The 20,476-nt window shown below is 39.4% G+C and overlaps 1 protein-coding gene across 2 annotated transcripts in view; it reads left to right on the top strand.

Annotated features, from left to right (window-relative positions):
* Positions 1 to 17,972, top strand: part of LOC148348811 (WD repeat-containing protein 37-like) — a 28,346-nt gene extending 10,374 nt beyond the window's left edge. For both annotated transcript variants that reach the window (XM_088322059.1, XM_088322058.1), the window contains 12 exons: positions 1,639 to 1,735; positions 1,825 to 1,920; positions 3,062 to 3,126; positions 6,303 to 6,441; positions 6,511 to 6,582; positions 6,651 to 6,695; positions 8,010 to 8,086; positions 9,442 to 9,679; positions 9,756 to 9,897; positions 13,533 to 13,667; positions 16,058 to 16,172; positions 16,244 to 17,972. In XM_088322059.1, the coding sequence (XP_088178185.1) occupies positions 1,639 to 1,735; positions 1,825 to 1,920; positions 3,062 to 3,126; positions 6,303 to 6,441; positions 6,511 to 6,582; positions 6,651 to 6,695; positions 8,010 to 8,086; positions 9,442 to 9,679; positions 9,756 to 9,897; positions 13,533 to 13,667; positions 16,058 to 16,172; positions 16,244 to 16,375 (1,353 nt within the window). In that variant the 3' untranslated portion in view covers positions 16,376 to 17,972. The remainder of the gene's footprint in view (positions 1 to 1,638; positions 1,736 to 1,824; positions 1,921 to 3,061; positions 3,127 to 6,302; positions 6,442 to 6,510; positions 6,583 to 6,650; positions 6,696 to 8,009; positions 8,087 to 9,441; positions 9,680 to 9,755; positions 9,898 to 13,532; positions 13,668 to 16,057; positions 16,173 to 16,243) is intronic.
* Positions 17,973 to 20,476: the final 2,504 nt, after the last annotated feature.

Here is a 20,476-nt window from a genome sequence, read left to right as displayed (position 1 = left end):
ATAATCGTCTGTGGTTTGCAATAATCTGTGGTCTGTGCAACCCTTTGAAATTCATTGTGATTAAGGGTGTCACAAATACAGATGATTTGATTTGACATATTTTGAGTTTTTCCTTGCCTTCATGTAGGTTTTAGATCAGGGGATGGTGTCATAATAGTCTGTGGTTTGCAATAATCTGTGGTCTGTGCAGCCCTTTGAGACTCCTTGGGATTTAGGGCATCACAAATAAACATGACTTGACTTGAGTCATAATGGTGATAATGGAATCAATGGTATGTTCTATAATTTAATGATTGTTGAGTGGGGTTCATTGTTCATGCTCTATTACGGATCGTATTTAATCGTAATACAGGGAAGGAGAAACAAAAATATTTGGAAATAGATATTTGAAATCGTCTACATTGACTAATAAAACAAGATTTTATATTTTGTCCGTATTGCAGTATTTTGTGACATTTTTACTAAAGGACTTTGCTCGCACCTTGTTTTGAAACCGTCATTTAGGACAAAAAAAAAATGACAAAAATGAGCCTTGACACTCTTAAGCAACTGCAGGAGAGAGACAAGCTTTAAGTGTTATATTTATTTTCATTATAAACAACATCACTACTCTAAAGTTTTTACTAACAAGGACGGCACGAGATGTCAACTATTGATTTGAGCGTGGCCTTTTTAGAGATTTTTGACTACCGGTAGTACTTTTCCCAAGACAAATCATGACCTATATACAAAATTTAACAATCAAAAATCACATCCTATTATCAAGAAATAAAAGAAGATTTCTAATATGAGGTGTGGAAAAGAAACATGGTCATATTTTGCAAACATCCAAAACTAGAAAAAATTACCTCGTGAAGAACTTGCACGTCAGTTTTGAATTATCGCTTTTATGACAAGCCTTCTTCTGCTAACTCAGAGGTTGCAAACCTATGTCTTGCGAGTCTTTTATGGCTCTTTTCATGGGTAAATATGGCTTGGAGAAAAATTCTCTGTAAACCAAGATTGGTATGTGTAAAGCCAATGTAGTGTTGGTAACAAATACAGTTTGGTCTGGTTTTTAAAGGGCACAGCCTCAATTACAATTTACATCCAAATTGTAACACCAATAGTTTACATGGTAGCTCATTAAATAATGTATTTTCACTGTTGAGACACTTTACGATAAAAGCCCATAGAACAAACTGTAAACACCAGAAAACGCCAGCAGCGCACACAGCGCAATTTGTTTGGGCGGATCTCTGCTTGCACAGCACGCTTCCCTCTCTATTTTGCACGCCCACTTCGCTTAAGTGAAATATTGTACAACCAGTAACTTTTCATTTGCAGTATTTTGTGACATTTTTACTAAAGAACCACTTGCACCTTGTTCTAAAACCATCATTTATGAAAAAGATGAAGGTCAAAATGAGCCTCAACGATCTTGGGTAACTGTTAAAAATGGTGTATTTGTTGATATGGGACACGGGCTCTGGATCATAGCTGTCACCTGCAGATGTTTGTTCTCCTTGTGTTATTTCTGGTGGTCACCTAGTAACTATTGGCTACAATGGAGCTAGCTTAGCATACCCAGGCTAAACTGTTAAGGAAACCATGACCTTTTTCTCTCGTTTATTGTATTTTTTTTCTTCCTATTTCTAGGACTCCAAGCTGCCCCACTCGCTCCGCAACAATCTCCTGGACCTGTTCGGCCAGATCGAGCGAGAGTTTGAAAACCTCTACATCGAAAATGTTGAACGTGAGGGCTCGCAGTTGGTCCGGAATTTTCGAAACGTGTGTTTTCGCTGTTTTGCGGACTGAAGTTTTGTGTGGTTGCTCACGTTAAAGTGCGTCGGGAAATGGATTCCCTGAACGAACGTCTGACTGGCGACGGACAGAACGTGGAGGGAGGAGATCCCTCCAAGGGAGCCCTGAAAACAAAAGGTGAGGTATTTCCTGCGGGATTTCTTCATGCCATGTTATTGTATTGTTATTGTATCAACTCAACGGCGTAGAATCAGGTTTTTGTATTTCTAATGATAGATTTTCAAATGGACTCTATGTATGAGGTCATCATAATCCAGAAATATGAATACATTCGTGTATTGGTACAGGATTGTAAATCTATTTTGATCCCGAAGAGGAGATTTACGAAAAGGCCTAGTGCAATTCTGCACAAAATGTAATCATGGCGTGCATTTCCACATCATTTTGATTGTTCAAATCATAAAAATAGTTTTTATCAACGACGTTTATTAATTCAATATCGATTATGATAGTTTATCTAAATATAATATGAGTTCCTGATTATAAACAACTACAATAAAGGCTCATTTTTATATATATATATTTTTTTTTTCAAAAGAGAGTATGGCGAATACTCCGACTGTGTTGTTTGGTGCAGAGACTTGGAGCCTGAACGCAGATTTGAGAAGGAAATGAAATGTTTTTGAGATGAAGCGTTTAAGGAGTATGTTAGGAGTGACAATGAAATTGTGAGAGACAGAACTGGAGTAGTAGTGGAACCGAGCAAGCGTGTGGATAAGGGAGTACTCGTTTGGTTTGGACACATGGAGAGGATGGATGAGGAGCGAATGTTGAAGAGGATCTACAGAGCAGAAGTCAATGGAAGGAGAACTAGAGGAAGGCCGCGATTGACGTGGATGGATGGTGTTATGAGTGCACTGCAGGAAAGAGGTCTAGATCTAGTGGAAGCTAGAGCTCTTGTTGGTGATGGGAATGAGTGGAGATGTGTTGTAAAAGGATAGTGGGATGTTTAGACGCGTTCTAAGGGATGGGCAGGGCACCCGTATGATGCGGCAGGGGTAAACCAGTGAAGAGTGTCGTGTCACCCTGACCCTAGTGACATGGCCGCTTTCTTGTGTCCCGTTTCATCTGGTGGGACGAAAGCATGACCAACTTGGGTGTCGAGGTGCCTAACTTGTTTGGGGACTTGTGCATTTGGGTTGGCCATAGTCCAAAAATTTTTGTGTGTGTTTTACTACATCCCCTCCCCCGCTTATATCAACATACGAACTATGTTTCTATCCATCCGTCAACGTGAACCCCTGACGTCATCTTGCAGCCAGCCACAGCACCAGCCAACTCTCGCAGAAGCTCAAGACCACCTACAAAGCCTCAACGAGTAAGGTATCGATTCCGCTTCTCTCGTTTGCCTCCTCTTTTTTTTTTTTATATCCTGTGCAAAAAAAAGAGCAAATATTTGCGAACGTTGCTGTCAAATGGCGCTTTGTTTCTGAGCAAGGACAAAACACTACCCGCCCCCCTGACTGTAATTCATTTACAACAGGGGTGGGCAACTATTTGGATTTAGGGCCCATCCTGGAAACATCCAATTTTTACATTTATGAATGTTGGATTTCTTTATATCTTATTCGTTTTTAAGAATTGCATTTGATATTTAATTTTGAAGTATGACTGTAGTTGTAGTTTTTAGCATTTTTGTATTATATCTGCAGTCAGGTTTTTTTTAGTTACTGTAGTTTTATTTTTCTAGTATTTCTGCGATAGTGTTTTCTAGTATTTCCATTGTAGTAATTCTGTAGTATATCCGTAGTGTTTTGTAGTATTGCCGTATTTGTAATTTTTTGGTATTGTAATATTTCTGTCTTGGAGTATTTGTGTAGAAGTATTTTTGGAGTATTTCAATACTGGTATTTTTTGTCATAATTCGGTTGTATTTCCATGGTAGTCTTTTTGTAGTATTAATGTAGTATTTGTGTTGTAATATTTCTTTAGTAGTATTATTTGTCACAATATTTCTGTAGTAGGATTTTTGTTATATCGTATTCTTGTAGTGGTATCTTTGTAGTATTTCTATTGTAGTATTTTTGGAGTATTGTATGTTTTTTCTTTCAGGATGAAACCAAAATAATATATTTTTTTATTTTTTGTAGTTTTGTAGGATTTTTGTAGTATTTATTTAGTATATCTGTAGTGTTTTGTAGTATAGCCGTATTTGTATTTTTGTGGTATTGTATAATCCGTCTGGAGTATTTCCATTTCACTATTTTTGTAGTATTTCAATAGTGGTATTTTTTGTCATAATTCTGTAGTATTTCCATGGTAGTATTTTTGTCGTATTACTGTAGTTGTATCTTGTAGTATTTTAGTTGTCGTATTTCTTTAGTAGTATTATCTGTAACAATACTTCTGTAGTAGGATTTTTGTTATATAGTATTCTTGTCTTGGTATCTTTGTAGTATTTCCATTGTAGTATTTTTTGTGTTTTTAAGTATTTTTGTAACGTTACTGTAGTTTTATTTTTGTCGTATTTCTGTTTTCATATTTCTATAGTAGTATTCTTGAATTGCAGTATTTTTTTTCTTTCAGGATGAAAGCAAAATAATATATTTTTTATTTTTTGTAGTTTTGTAGTATTTTTGTAGTATTTGTGTTGTAGTATTTCTTTAATGTTATTATCTGTCACAATATTTCTGTAGTAGGATTTTTGTTGTATCGTATTCTTGTAGTGGTATCTTGTAGTATTTCCATTGTAGTATTTTTTGTGTTTTTAAACATTTTTGTAACATTACTAGTTTTATTTTTGTAGTATTTCTGTTTTCATATTTCTATAGCAGTATTCTTGAATTGTACTATTTTTTTCTTTCAGGATGAAAGCAAAGTAATATATTTTTTATTTTTTGTGGTATTTTTGTAGTATTTCTGTCGTCGTGTTTTTGCTGTGGATACAGAAAGCAACGACAGGGACAAAATTGGCTTCCAAAAACTTTATTAATTTTTATATATTGTCATTATATTTTTCCCACATTTATTTGGCGGTCCGGATGAAAAAGCCTCACGGGCTGTCAATTGCCCACCTTTGATTTCCAGAGTTACCTGTTCTATTTGAAAGTCTCATCATTCCTTTGCTATATTTAACAATCGTACTCTTTTAAAGAGCGTCCCGTCTCCGGACTTACGAGGAGGACGATGGCGGGTAATGTCCCGTGCGTGCTCTTAATCACATGCTCGGATTCTCTCCCGAAAGCGCCGTCCGACCTTGAGTCCGCAACTTATTTTTAGAAACGGTCGCATCGGCGCTCATAAAACATCTTTGACGTATAGAACAGTTCGTGGGGATTGAGTGAGTTTGGAAAAAATCAAACTGAAGCTGAGCTAAACTTCTTAATGTCCTAAAAGAGATTCGACCATCTCATCTCATCTCATTAGCCGTACCGCTTATCCTCAGTAGGGTCGCGGGGGGCTGGAGCCCATCCCAGCCATCTCTGGGCAGTGGGCAGGGGACACCCTCAACTGGTTGCCAGCCAAATCGCAGGACACACAGGGACAGACAACTCGTTCGCTCATTCACACCTAGGGACAATTTGGACCGGCCAATTCACCTGAAATGCATGTTTTTGGAACGTGGGAGGAAACCGGAGTGCCCGGAGGAAACCCACGCAAGCACGGGGAGAACATACAAACTCCGCACAGGAAGTCTGGAGCTGGATTTTAACCCACGCAGGAGGTTCCCATGACATGGACTGTGCCGCACAAGCGCTAACCACTGTGCCGCCGTGCTGCCCGAGATTCGACCACTGGCTGCGAATCTCAGAGTTTTGGAAAAAATGGGAAATGGTCTGCATTTATATAGCGCTTTTTAAGTCAATGAAGACCTCCCAAAGCGCTTTTACAATGTGCTTCACACCAACTGAACAATATGTGAAAGAGGGACAACACAGATTGTGCGAGGAAGCAGACAAATATACCAAAAGACAATTCAAAAAAAATGTCGGAATGCTATTTAGCTCTAACTTACAGTGTTCTCGTTTGCCCGCGTCCCTGTGTCCTAGACGCATCATTTTTGCTGGGGACGCATTGTGTCAAATCAACGTGCGTCCCCGGGACGCAACTTTTTTGACACAAAAATGTCATTATTACCCGACTACTTTTTTTTTTTAACAAAGATTTACCGCACTCCCAACTTTTTGTCAGGCAGATCCGCCATTGTTGTTTTGGTCTCGCGGTTCGAGATTTCGTGGCAAACAAGATCTCGTTGCTTTGAGATTACGTCATTGTTGTGGTGATTGTCGTCGAGTCAAGGTGAAAATCAACACAAAATCGGTAATTTCTTCAGTGTCAGTAAAAAGTCGAAACATAATGCAGAAAGTAACAACAACGGCAATAATTCCGGCACGAAAAAACGGCGGAGAAATTCTTCGGTAGACCGGGAAGGCAAGGAAAACACGTGTGTTGAAGCGAACGATTCGACGAAAGATATATATATCCATCTCTATATAGATATATCTATGCATAAATATATCTATATATAGATATAAATTGTAACCGATTTTCCCTTTCAGATTGTCTCCAGCTTCAAAGCCACCACGGGTTCAAGAGCTCTTTGCCACCTGCAGAAGGAATACGTGGGCCACCGGGACGGAATTTGGGACCTGAGCGTGACTAAAACTCAACCTGTGGTTCTCGGGACCGCTTCTGCAGGTATAAGCTCCTCCCCCGCACCCAAAATAGACATGTAATGAGGTCTTTTTGGGGGGGGGTTTCTTCCAGATCACTCGGCCCTTCTTTGGAGTATCGAGACTGGTAAATGTCTGCTGAAGTACGGTGGCCATGCAGGATCAGGTGACATATTTGGAAGCGATATTGAGGAAAGTATTATGAAACTCATTTGAATCATTTCTCCTCTACAGTCAATTCTATCAAGTTCCACCCCACTGAGCAGATGGCCCTCACAGGTAAGAACATAATACAGAGACCCCCTCGCTACTTCACGCTTTACTATCAAGAAAAATCGGAAAAAATATTTCAGGCGGCCAATATTCAAGCCGATTGGTCAGTACCTCTAGACTCGAGATCTCTGATGCCTATCGGTCAATTCATATCATAGCATTTTTCATACTGTATTGTGACCGGACACCTGCTCTGCCGCCTTCTGCATCTCGGCGAGAAGAGTTTGTGTCCTGTGCCGTCGTCATGCCGACAGAGTGATGCATCTCTCTTGCTTGCTCTCTATAAGTTAGCAAGGCTTTTACAAACTATGCCAAAAAAAGGCCACCCCCAAAAACATCACCTGATTTAAAATCTAATCTGTTTCAATTTGTTTTCTCTCTCTCTCTCTCTCTCTCTCTCTCTCTCTCTCGCTTTCTCTCTCTTAGTTGGCAAGGCTTTTAATCAAGGGGCGCTAAGAAAAACCATTGACTTATCTAAAATTCAACTTCTGTTTGTTGTCTCTCTCTCTCTCTCTCTCTCTCTCTCTTGCTCTCTCTCTCTCTCTCTCTTGGTCTCTCTCTTTGTCTCTCTCTCTCTCTCTCCCTCTCTATCGCTCTCTTGGTCTCTCTCTTAGTCTCTTCCTCTCCCTCTCTATCTCTCTCTTGGTCTCTCTCTCTCTCTCCCTCTCTATCTCTCTCTTGTTTTCTCTCTCTCTCTCGGTCTCTCTCTTTTGGTCTCTCTCTCTCTTGGTCTCTCTCTCTCGGTCTTTTTCTCACTCATTTTCTCTCTCTGTCTCGGTCCCTTGGTGTCTCAGTCTCTCGGTTCCTCGGTCCCTCGGTCTCTCTCTCTCTCTCTCTCTCTCTCTCTCTCTCTCTTGGTCCCTTTCTCTTGTTCTTTCTCTCTCTTGGTCTCTCTCTCTCTCTTGGTCTCTCTCTCTCTCTCTCTCTCTCTCTCTCTCTCTCTCTTGGTCCCTTTCTCTTGCTTTTTCTCTCTCTTGGTTTCTCTCTCTCTCTCTCTCTCTTGGTCTCCCTCTACCTCTCTCACTCTCTCTCCCTCTCTCTCTCTTCCACTGTCTCTGTCTCTCGCACTGTCTCTGTCTCTAGCTCTCTCTCTTTCTCTCTTTCTCTTCATCTCTCTCTCTCTCTCTCTCTCTCTCTCTCTCTCTCTCTCTCTCTCTCTCTCTCACTTTCTCTGTCTCTCTCACACTACTTGGATTTCCACTTTTGGCGGACGGTTCTGCTCCCCATTAACCGCGAAAACCGAGGGATCTCTGTATATCTCTACGCATTTCATCTGTCGAATGCAAATGTTTGTTAACGGGTCCCCCTGTTGGCCCCCAGCCTCCGGCGACCAGACGGCGCATATCTGGCGCTACATGGTGCAACTGCCTGCCCCCCAGCCACCACCAGATGTCACTGTAAGTTTTTTTTTTTCCATACAGGTTCTCAAACTCAAATGACTTAGGGGGCCACCGGCGCTACGGTCTCAGCTCTGATAAAAACATTAACGGTTGTCAAATATAAATTTTTCCCCTACTAAAAACTTTATGGAATAATATGAAAATGTATCAATCAGTAATGAAATAATCCATAATCAGCTTGAGTTTAATTTAAATGGACTGTGTCAAATCAAGTGAAGTTTATTTGTTAACCCCTAATCACACAAAGTGTCAAAGGGTTGCTTAGCTTTGTGTTATTTAGCGTCCCCTTGTGGTAAAGAAAACTTCACTTATTAAAATACTATTGATTTAGATGACAAGGAAAAATTACATAAAATATATGAACGTTAATTTTATATCTTTAACCTAACATAAGGAGCGGACATTATTGTTACCTTGCTGCTATGGGTGCCTCCAAATAACAGGAATCTTGTTTTACCTTTTTTCTACTATCTTAGTTATTTTTTTATTGTATTTTTTTTTAGTTTCATTTCTTTAATTTTCTTTCCTTTTTTTGATTTTATTTTCTCTTCTTTTTGTTTGTTTTTTATCATTATTTTTTTCCTATTCATTTTTTCTTTTTCTCTTTTTGTTTCCTTTTCCCCCCTTTCTCTAATTTCCTCTCTTCCCTTTTTCCCCTTTCCTTTTCTCCTATTTCCTCTTTTCCCCGTTTCTCTTTCTTTTTGTTTGTTTTCTATTATTTTTTTCTTCCCTGTTCCTTTTTATTTTTCTCTTTTTGTTTCCCTTTTCCCCCCTTTCTAATTTCCTCTCTTGCCTTTTTCTCTTTCTTTTTTCTTTTGTTTCACCTCTTTTTTCTTTTCCACATCTTTTTCCCCCTTATTTCTTTCTTAGTTTTTTTTTTTTGTCTCTTCTCTTTTCCCTTTTTCATTTAACCTATTTTAAATGTTTTTCTTATGTGTTAAAACTTTGGGTCTCTGTAGTTTCTTTTTCCCTTTTTGTTTTCTTTTCTCCTATTTCCTCTTATCCTTATTTCTCTTTCTTTTTTCTTTTTTTTCACCTTTCTTTTTTCTTTTCTTCATCCTTTTTTCTTTTTCTACATCTTGCTTCTTTCTTAGTTTTTCTTTTTTCTTCTATTCTCTTTTACTTTTCCCCTTTCACTTATTTCAAATGTTTTTCTTATTTGTTAAAATGTTAAGTTTATGGCACCTTGGATCGTTTGCAATCTTCTTTGTGCTCTGTATTCCTCGTTTTTGACACAATACAGCAACATCTTGTGTTGAAATATGACACACTGTCCCTTTAACTTTCACGTTGAGGCCGCAAATGTGAGACTCCTGCCCTAGATGCGCTTTTCTTTATTCCTTCGACATCAGGCACCGTGCGAGGACGATCAGGACTCCTCAGACCGCGAGGAAGGCGAGACCGAGGGCGGGGAAGGCCCCGGCGAGGTGCCGACCGTGCGGGTCGCCACGGCAACCCTGAAAAGCCACCAGGGCGTGGTCATCGCCGCCGATTGGCTGGTTGGCGGCCGGCAGGTGGTCACGGCCTCTTGGGACCGCGCCGCCAACCTCTACGAAGTGGAGACGGCTGAACCTGTGCACACGCTCACTGGTGAGGATTTAGGCAATTACTACGTGAGCCACCAGATGGCGCCAAAATATCACTGAGGATTTTTTGTTTTTCCCAGGTCACGACCAAGAGCTGACCCACTGCTGCACGCATCCCACCCAGCGCCTGGTGGTCACGTCCTCCAGGGACACAACCTTCCGACTTTGGGACTTCCGAGACCCGTCCATACACTCCGTCAACGTCTTTCAGGGACACACCGAGTCAGTCTTTCATTTTGATGCTTTTCTTTCCTGCTTACCGCAAATAATTACTGCAAATGCTACAAACCTCGAGTAATCCAAGTTGCGTTGGGAATTAACTATCACAATGTACCGTTGACTTAATTGCTCCAATGAGTTATCTGACTCCATTAACCAAACACAACCTCCTTCTGAAGTCCTTAAGCTTTCTCTTATTGGCTCACAAGATGGCGTCTCAGCTCCTCCCGTGGGCGTGCCAAGCAGTTGTTTCTACCCAACGAACCCACAACACAGCGCCTTGTCGTTCTGCGTCGTGAAGGATTTTATACATTTGACTATACAAGATTTTATACGATTGAATACAAGTTACATTTATTGAGTGCAATTAAAATTTTCACCGAGTAGGCTGAATTTCAATGACAGGTCACGCTGAGCCGAATGAGGAATGTTTTGTCTAGTTCTGTTGATAACAGGACTCTGACGCAGAACGGCAGGCATTGTTTGGAGAAGTTGTTTTGTTTGGTCCAGACAGCGGGACGCTTTTCTCCGACATGGTGGACCCCACGTGGGGCCTTCCCTGGCACGCCCATGGGAGAAGCCGGCACACCAGCTTGCGGAAAAGACGTGGGCCGAGAGACGAAAGGAAAAAGATCGAGAGAAGAGGCTTGACAGAGACTCGAGCGACACGAATTTGTCTAATTCGGCCATATTAGATGGAGTTCACTAAGTTAAATTGTTTAAGAAATTGAATCTGCCCCCGTGTGGAAATACCGGTCTCTTGGTCATATTTTCTATCAAAGTGAATGTAGGTTGTGTTTGGTTAATGGAGTCAGATAACTGATTCGAACAATTTGGTAAACAGTACATTTTAATATTTCAATTCCTAACAGTCAGCAAATCCACGGGTCCTGCTATCAAAATTTCCGAGACAAAATATTATGCATTTTGAACAGCCCAGTCAGTGAATATCTTTATTGCCTTAAAATGAATACATGTCATTTGTAGTCAATCATATAAAATCCTTTATAGTCAAATGTATAAAATCTTTTCGTTGGAACACACAAAAATAGGTTTTTATTTTCCATCACATGCCTGCAAAGGAGTATACAAGGGGCATCTTAGCTGGAAAACAGGTGAGACAATAACTCGAAGCCTTACCTGGTACCTTGTCAAATTTAGATTAAATTAAAGATTGTATTTTACATATTTTTCTGCAAGGATGAATTTGATATTAGTGTGTTTGAATGGTAAAGCCCTTTGGAAGGTCTTCAAAGCACTGTATTCGCCTGCAGGCGATCATGGTCCGCTTGGTCGCTTCTCTGATTAGTTGTCCCCTCGTTTGGGTTGTCTTCAGTGACCGGTTAAAGCGCTATAGAAATGGAGTCCATTTACCAAGTGTAGTCTCCACAAAAAATGAAAAAAATCTTGACCATAGCTGTCAGCAAGGCAACAGAGAAGCTATTAAGTAGCAGGGTAGTCCCCCCACCACCCCTCCCGGCGCTCCCTTTGCAAAAACGCGTTAACCTTAATCAACCTTTTAATAAATTACCTTGTCCGACAATGGGGGGGAGTGGACTGCTCGCTCCCTCCTCTCTCCTTGCAAAGTCAGAGGCGCCTAGCAAGATTTGGCCCTCTCCTCTAGCATCTGCCTCACTTAGTAGTCCGTAATTAGTTCTTCGTCTTTTGTCACTTTGAATTAAACGGTTGGAGAGAAGCTCTGGTGAATACATTCAGTCGAACTGCAGTTTTGCCTTTAGAGGGCCGTGTAAAATGTGTTGGATACCTGATCATTTTTTGACGTATTGCCATATTTTAGGCGTCACATTTCTTAAACAAAATACTCAGCAACATGTGACACACAATTGTGAAAAGAAACCAAATGTATAAAAGGCTGAAAAGTAAGTGTTGCAAAAATAGTGCCCCCCCCCTCCATGCTGAATAAAAGCAACCCCAGAGCCTGATGCTGCCACCACCATGTTTGACAGTGAGGGGGTGATTTTAGGGTGATGTGCAGTGTTACTCTTACGCTTAATGTAATGCTTTGCATTCAGCCCAGGTCTCATCTGACCAGATGTTCCACATGTTGTGTCTCCCATATGGCTTCTTGCAAACGTCAATTGAGCCTTTTAATGGTATTTTTACAGAAAGGGATTTCTTCATTCCACTTTTCAAGATTTATGCAGAGTATGGCTAATAGTTTTCTTACGTACAGCTTGTCCCACCCTAGCTATGTTTGCCTGCCAGGTCATCCAATGTGATCCCTTGGTTGCTGCTCTGATTAGTTTTCTCCTTGTTCGGGACGGACATTTTGAAATGGAAATTGTTTGCATTTATATAGCGCTTTTCAAGTCACTGACCTCCCAAAGCGCGTTACAAGGTGCTTCAAACTTACTCATTCACACACACTCAGACTCACACTGATAGCAGCGTCAACCATGCAAGGCAACTACTTGCTTATTGGGGGCATTAGGGATTCAGTGTCCTGCCCAAGGACATTCTACATATAGCACGGAGGAGCCAGGAATCGAACCTGTGACCTATTGATCCCAAGATGAGAGCTTTACCTCCTGAGGTAAAACGAAGCGCAAGAGAAAAAACAGCTGCAGGTTGAAATATGCCCACTAGATGTTGCCAAAGCCATGTGCCACTCACAAATGCTGTACTGTATCTCTCTCTCTCTCTCTCTTTCTTTCTCACTTTCTTTCTTTTTCTTTTTCTCTCTTTCTCTCTCTCCCTCTCTTTCTCTCTCTCTTTCTTTCTTTATCTTTCTTTATCTTTCTTTCTTTTTCTCTCTTTGTCTCTTTCTCTCTTTTTCCCTCTCTTGGTCTCTTTCTCTCTCTCTCTTTTTCCCTCTCTTTCTCTGTCTCATTCTTTCTTGCCTTCTCTCTCTCTTTCTCTCTCTTTCTTTCTTTTTCTGTTTTTCTCTCTCTCTTTCTCTCCTTTTGTTTTGTCCCTTTGTTTCTCTTTCTCTTCTCGCCTTCTCTCTCATTCTCAATTTCCTTTTTTTTCTTTTTTTCTCTTTCCTGCTTTCTATCCCTCTCTTTTCTCTCTCTCTTTTTTCTCTTTCTCTTTCTCTCTCTTTCTCTCTTTCTCTATCTCTTTCTCGCTCTGTCTTTCTCTCTCCCTCTCTTTCTCTCTCTCTTTCTCTCTTGCATGCGCTCTCTTTCTATCTCTGTCTCCGAGGTTTTGGTAGTTTTCCAGTGGTTTTATGCTCCCTCCATTTGGATGTCATCGCTCGACCAGTGCTCCAGGAAATGTGTGTAAATGTTGCAAAATCTTCTTGTATCCCGTTCCCGCTTTTGAACTCCACAACTTTATGCTGCACCTGCCTAGTGTGTTCCATAGTCTGCCTGTTAGATTGCATTTTTAAACTGAGTTCTAATGACACACAGGGTTTACTCTGTCATCGTTGGTCATTTAAGTAGACATAGGCTTATTCAGTCACTTGCAAGACTTACTTTTCAGTCTATTTGTTGGAAAATGTTGAAATCATTTGGTTTCATTTCGCGACCGTGTCTCACATGTTGTTGATTCTTAGAAACTAGTTTCAGGATTAGAGCTAGAAGCCTATACTTTGGCTAGACTCTAGCAATGATTTTGTGGCAAATATCGTCAATCCGAACCATTTTTGTGAGTCGATTTTGTATGTTTGGCAGTACGGTGACTTCGGCGGTCTTCACGGCGGGCGACAACGTGGTCTCGGGAAGCGACGACCGCACGGTGAAAGTCTGGGACCTGAAAAACATGAGGTCGCCCATAGCTACCATACGCACCGACTCGGCCGTCAACAGGTAGGAGACCCAAAAACCGTCAGATTTTTCTGGAATCGAACCGGAACCCTCCTGCTCATGGGAAGTGTGGAAATAGCGCCACAGTGTGACGAGATGGTCTTTTCATAGTTAGGATTTATATCGGGGGTCTTGAACTCAACGGAGATCCCACCAAATATGTAAAGAATTCATATGAAGATCAATCAATCAGTGGGTCATAAATCAATCATAATGTACACGTGTGTATTATTAAGTGTCTCGTATATTCTTGTTGGTCAAGAAATGTCCATTTATTTGAAATAACTTAATAATAATAATATTATATTTTCTTTACTTTTTCCTTTATTTCTTCTTTTGGGTTCATATTTCTCATTTTCTATCTTTTCCTAGTTCTAATTTTTCTTTTTATTTTCATTTTTCTTCCTTTTTCTTTTTTATTCTTACCTTCTTCTTTTCCATCTTCTTTTTTTCTTCATCTTCTTTTACTCTTTTCTTTATTTCTTCTGGATTCATATTTCTCGTTTTACATCTTTTCCCAGTTTTCATTTTCTTTTTCTTTATTTTCATTTTTCGTTTTCTTTTTTATTCTTACTTTTCTTTTTTCCCTCTTCTTTTTTTCTTCATGTTCCTTTTCTTTACTTTTCTCTTTATTTCTTTTTTTGGGTTCATATTTTTCGTTTACTATATTTTCCCAGTTTTCATTTTTCTTTCCTTTTCTTACCTTTCTTACTTATTCTTTTCCCTCTTCTTTTTTTTCATCTTCCTTTTCTTTTCTTTTTTCGTTATTTCTTATTTTGGGTTCATATTTCTCGTTTTCTATCTTTTCCTCTTTTTTATTCTTACCTTTTTTTACTACTTCTTTTCCCTCTTTTTTTCTTCATCTTCCTTTTTTGTTCTTTGTTTCTATTTTTTTCTTTTTTTGTGGTTTCTTTCCTTGTTTTTCTTTGTTTTTTCTTTGTTTCCCTTTATATTTTTCTGTTTTCTTGCTTTTTTTCTTTTTTCTTTCCTTTTTTCCATTTTATTTGCTTTCTCACTTTTTCAGTTTTCTATAGCTATCTCCTTTGTTTTGTTCTCTTTATTTTACATTTTCCTTTCTTCTTTCATTTTTTCTTGTTTTCATCTTTTTTTCCCTTTTGCATTTTCCCCCTTTTTCCTTTTATTTATCCTTTTTTCCTTTTATCTGATATTTTGTTCTCACTCATTCTCAGTTCTTTAAAGAAATACACTGAGGAAGAAAAAAAAATGTCTGCCATTTTGCTGCTAGAGGTACCCCCAAAAAACAAACATGACACGCCATTTAAATTCATGGTCAATTATTCAACAAATCTTAATAAAATGTGCCCATGTATTGATCCATGTCAATCACTCAATGGCAGATGTTGAAGTACTCGACTGATCCTATTTTAATCCTGCTTCTGATAACCACCCGGTAATAATATAACAGTAACGTAGTAACAGTGTAATAATAAGGTGATAACTTGGAAGGACGGATTACCTCAAGTGAAGTCCCATCTTCATTTTCCTCATGTTGAGGTTTTTAAGTTTTCCCTTGCCCTCATGTAGGTTTTCAATCAGGGGATGGTGTAACAATAGTCCCTAAAGCATAGTAGTGTGTATGAGAGAATGTTATGCGTGAGAGTATAGCGTTGTAAATGAGAGTAGAGTAGCATGTGAGAGAGTATACTCATGTGCCTGTATGAGAGAGTATAGTAGTGTTTGTGTGAGAGAGTATTGTAGTACATGGAAGAGAGTATATTCATATGTGTATGAAAGCATAGTTGTGTGTATGAGAGTATAATGTGATGTGTGAGAGTATCGTGTTGTAAATGAGAGTATAGTAGCATGTGTGAGAGTACATTAGTGTGCGTGTTTGAGAGAGTAGTGTGCCTGTATGAGAGAGTATAGTAGTGTTTGTGTGAGAGAGTATTGTAGTACATGTAAGCGAATATATTCGTATTTGTGTGAAATCATAGTAGTGTGTGTTAGAGTATAATGTTATGTGTGAGAGTATAGTGTTGTAAATGAGAGTATAGAGGCATGTGTGAGAGTATTTTAGTGTGTGTGCATGAGAGAGTATAGTGTTGTAAATGAGAGTATAGTAGCATGTGTGAGAGTGTATTTGTGTGTGTATGAGAGAGTATAGTTGTGTTTGTGCCTGTATCTGTTTGGGGGTATAGTTTTGCGTGCGTGAGAGTACAATGCTATGTGAGAGGGGGTATGATTTAGTTCTCCAAGGTTCTCTCATAGTTAATTGCTGTCGCATTATATTGTGTCGTATGTAATCTGTAATAATCTGTTGAGACTCGTTGTGATTAAGGGACAAACAAGTAAACATGACATGTTTTGAAAAGGCCTATCGAACGGAGAGACCTCCGCGCTAACCCTTGAACCCAAAAATCTCCACCTTCCAGGCTAAGCGTGTCGGCCAATCAGAGGATCATCGCCCTCCCCCACGACAACCGGCAGGTCCGCCTTTTCGACACCAGCGGCGTCCGGTTGGCCCGCCTGCCCCGAAGCAACCGCATGGTAGGAACCCGAGCGCCGCTAACCCCCGCCTAGGTGGCGCTAGCGCGCTAACGCTAACGGTGCGCCGACAGGGGCACAGACGCATGGTGTGTTGCACGGCCTGGAACGAAGAGACGCAGACGTGCAACCTCTTCACTTGCGGCTTCGACCGGCAAGCCATCGGGTGGAACATCAACGTTCCCGCTTTGCTGCAGGAGAAATGAAAACCGGGATCCAGTTCCTGCTGAAAAGGCGCGAGGGTGTTGTTTATGAGAGAGGCCCTTTGAGAAGGAAATCTTACTTGCTCTCACATGCAACATCATACTCTCAGAGGTGCTGGACTATACAGTATACTCTTATACATGTGCAGTCATACCCATGCACAGACACTACTATACTCTCTCATACACACTGCTATACTCACTTTTGGTAACCATAGCAACGCGTGCTGATCCGTTGGAACAGTTTGACGCAAAACTGGAGTTCCTCTCAGTATAATAGTTTGTGTGTGAGAGTATGTAGTAGGTGTAAGAGAGTATATTAGTGTGTGTGAAAGCATAGTAGTGTGTGTGAGAGTATAATGCTGTGTGAGAGTGAAGTGTTGTAAATGAGAGTATAGTAGCGTGTGTGAGAGTATTTTAGTGTGCGTGTATGAGAGAGTATTGCAGTACATGCAAGAGAGTATGTTAGTATGTGTGTGAAAGCATAGTAGTGTGTGTGAGAGTATAATGCTATGTGTGAGAGTATAGTAGCATGTGTGAGAGTATTTTAGTGTGCGTGTATGAGAGAGTATTGCAGTACATGTAAGAGAGTATATTAGTATGTGTGTGAAAGCATAGTAGTGTGTATGAGAGTATAATGCTATGTGTGAGAGTATCGTGTTGTAAATGAGAGTATAGTAGCATAGGTGAAAGTATAGTAGTGTTTGTGTGAGAGAGTATTGCAGTACATGTAAGCGAGTATATTAGTATGTGTGTGAAAGCATAGTAGTGTGTGTGAGAGTATAGTGTTGTAAATGAGAGTATAGTATCATGTGTGAGAGTATAGTAGTGTGCGTGTGAGAGAGTATTGCAGTGCATGTAAGAGAGTATATTAGTATGTGTATGAAAGCATAGTAGTGTGTATGATAGTATAATGTTATGTGTGAGAGTGTAGTGTTGTAAATGAGAGTATAGTAGCATGTGTGAGAGTATATTAGTGTGCGTGTATTAGAGATTATTGCAGTACATGCAAGAGAGTATATTAGTATGTGTGTGAAAGCATAGTAGTGTGTATGAGAGTATAATGCTATGTGTGAGAGTATAGTAGCATGTGCGAGAGTATAGTAGTATTTGTGTGAGAGAGTGTTGCAGTACATGTAAGAGAGTATATTAGTATGTGTGTGAAAGCATAGTAGTGTGTATGAGAGTATAATGTGATGTGTGAGAGTATAGTGTTGTAAATGAGAGTATAGTAGCATGTGTGATATTATTTTAGTGTGCGTGCATGAGAGAGTATAGTAGTGTTCGTGTGAGAGTGTATTGTAGTACATGTAAGAGAGTATATTCGTATGTGTGTGAAAGCATAGTAGTGTGTGTTAGAGTATAATGTGATGTGTGAGAGTATAGTGTTGTAAATGAGAGTATACCAGCATATGAGAGAGTATAGTGTTTGTGCCTGTATCTGTTTGAGGGTATAGTTTTGCCTGTGTGGGAGTACAATGCTATGTGAGAGGGAGTATGATTTAGTTCTCCAAGGTTCTCTCATAGTTAATTGCTGTCGTATTATATCGTGTCGTATCGTGCCTGATGAAGTGTTGCAATGAAGTATCCCGATATCGTTTTAGGGTTCCACGCTTAATGGAGATCTTTATTTTGATCCGGGCGATTTGAGGGCCGCTCATTGTTTTAGAGGCCCCAAAAATATCTATAGTAATATTTGCATCCGACCACTTTGTGGGATGGAACTCGGTCGACTCCTGGCCAATCGAAGCGGCTCCCCATATATCTACTAAAATAATCAGGGGTCTCTTGAAGCTAGGGTCCGGTTAAGGTTGGGCTAAAATCCGGGTTTTCCACAAAAACAGCGGTTATAAAAACATTCTGTTGGTTTTAAGAGACAGTGTTTTATATTTATCCACTAGATGTCGCTGTCTGAGGAAGAATGAAAGGTAGCAAAAAGAACCCACTTTCTTCCAATATTTACCGGGCCTTTAACAGAGAATTATCACTAAAAAAATGGAAAAAAAGATTTTGGTTTTAAAAGGAATCAAAAGTAGGGAAGAAGTAAGAAAAAGAGACACGAAAGGAAAACGGGAATAAAAAAGAAAAGTCAGGGAAAAGAAAGAAAATAGTCAAAAAAAAGGAAAGAAAAGAATCAGAGAAAAGAGAAAAACTTTTTTTTTTTTCATTTTTCTTTTCCTTTCTTTTCAAATTTTACTTTCTATCTTATTTTGTTTTTTTATTTCTCTTTTCTTTTTTTAAATTCCATTTCCTATTTCTCTTTTCTAAAGTAATAAGGTGTGTTTTGGTCACTTTGAATCTCTGTATTTTCCGTTGTGCTTTCAGCACTCGTTTTCGGTGGCACGACAGAATACGGCGGCATCAATCTCTATATCTCTCTATCTATCTATCTATCTATCTATCTATATCTCTATCTATCTCTCTATCTATCTATCTATCTATCTATCTCTATATCTATCTATACCTCTATTTCTATCTATGTCTCTATTTCTATTTCTCTATATCTGTCTATCTCTCTATCTATTTCTCTCTCTATATCTCTATCTCTATATCTCTCTATTTCTATTTATCTTTCTCTATTTCTCTCTCTATATCTCTATTTATTTCTCTATATCTATCTATCTATCTATCTATATCTCTATTTCTATCTATTTCTCTATCTATTTCTATTTCTCTATATCTGTCTATCTATCTATTTATCTATATCTCTCTATCTATCTATCTCTATCTATTTCTATTTATCTTTCTCTATTTCTCTCTATATCTCTCTATCTATTTCTATCTAATTATCTATTTCTCTCTATATATCTCTATCTATTTCTCTATTTATTTCTCTTTGTTTCTCTATCTCGATCTGTTCTCTCTCTCTCGATCTGTTATCTCTGTCCCTCACAATTTGTTCTCTCACTCTCTCTCTCAATTTGTTCTCTCTCTCTCTCACTCTCTTTTATATACAAATGGTTATATCTAACTGTTGGATGGAACACGGTTGACTCCTGTCCAACTGAAGCAGCTCCCCTCATAGTGTATCCATATAAATATTAATTGACTACAATCAAATCATATCAAAACATCTCATCATGTGAGAAATACTTTTCCCTATCTTTTTCTGACGTGCAAAATGTTTGGACACCCTTAAGCTTATTTTTTTAATTTAAACTTGAGTTGCCTTGTTACATTTTCCTGCTTAATGCCTTGTCAAGTGTTTCTCTAATGTGTTTTTTTAATGAATGCTATATTGTAAGCACACAGGTGGTAGGGGCACCATTTCCTGTGGTGTGTCTTGGGCAAGTACAGCCTGGTGGCCCACCCGGATCTCTAGAATCATGAATCAACCGGTTGCCAACACATTTGTTCCACGTGATGTTACATAATGAAGTGTACTTGGTGAGTATTGTGACGTTCAGATAATATTTTAGGGGGGAGCCTCCGTGGTTATTGTTTTACAATTTTAACCAAAATACGTTTGGCACTGGCGTGCTAATTGCTACACATTGATGAGTGTACGTTATATAGAGGGGTTGTGAAGCTATGGCTCGCGAGCCAAAACAGGGCTCTTTTCACAAATACTCGGAGATCAAATACTCTGTTGGGTTCGGTGAGTGAACGGCCCGAGCGCGCACAAGTGGGGTCAAAAAAGACCCCATGGATTGCTATTCTTCCAAAGTTTTCAAAATAAAAGCTGTTGTGATATTGTCATATTCCCGGTATTCCTCTTAAACATGAGTATTTTTATTCTTTTCCAGCTAATTTTTGACCCCACTCATGGAAGAGTGGGACATGCCTCCAAGGGTTCGTTGGTTCAGTCCAGTATATAAAGGGCACAGTTTCAACTACTGTTCTGGCTGTACGTTGTTAAGGAATCCTTTAAATCAGGGGTGTCAAACTCATTTTAACTCGCGGGGGCCACACGAAAGAACAAACATTCTCTCGGGGGCCAGACTTGTAGATTTGAGGGAAAGAAAAAAAGAGATAAAGATATAAGATAAAGAGAGGGAGAGAAAAGTAGAGAGGGTGGGACAAAGAAAGAGAGAGAGAGAGAGAGGCCAAAATAAATAGAAAACAGTGAGAGTAGGGGAAAAATAGAGAAAACGAAGAAATTCA

The sequence above is a fragment of the Urocampus carinirostris genome, chromosome 18 (assembly GCF_059441175.1).
Source record: "Urocampus carinirostris isolate Australia breed hairy pipefish chromosome 18, RoL_Ucar_1.0, whole genome shotgun sequence".
NCBI lineage: Eukaryota > Metazoa > Chordata > Actinopteri > Syngnathiformes > Syngnathidae > Urocampus > Urocampus carinirostris.
This window is presented reverse-complemented; position numbering and strand designations above follow the sequence as displayed.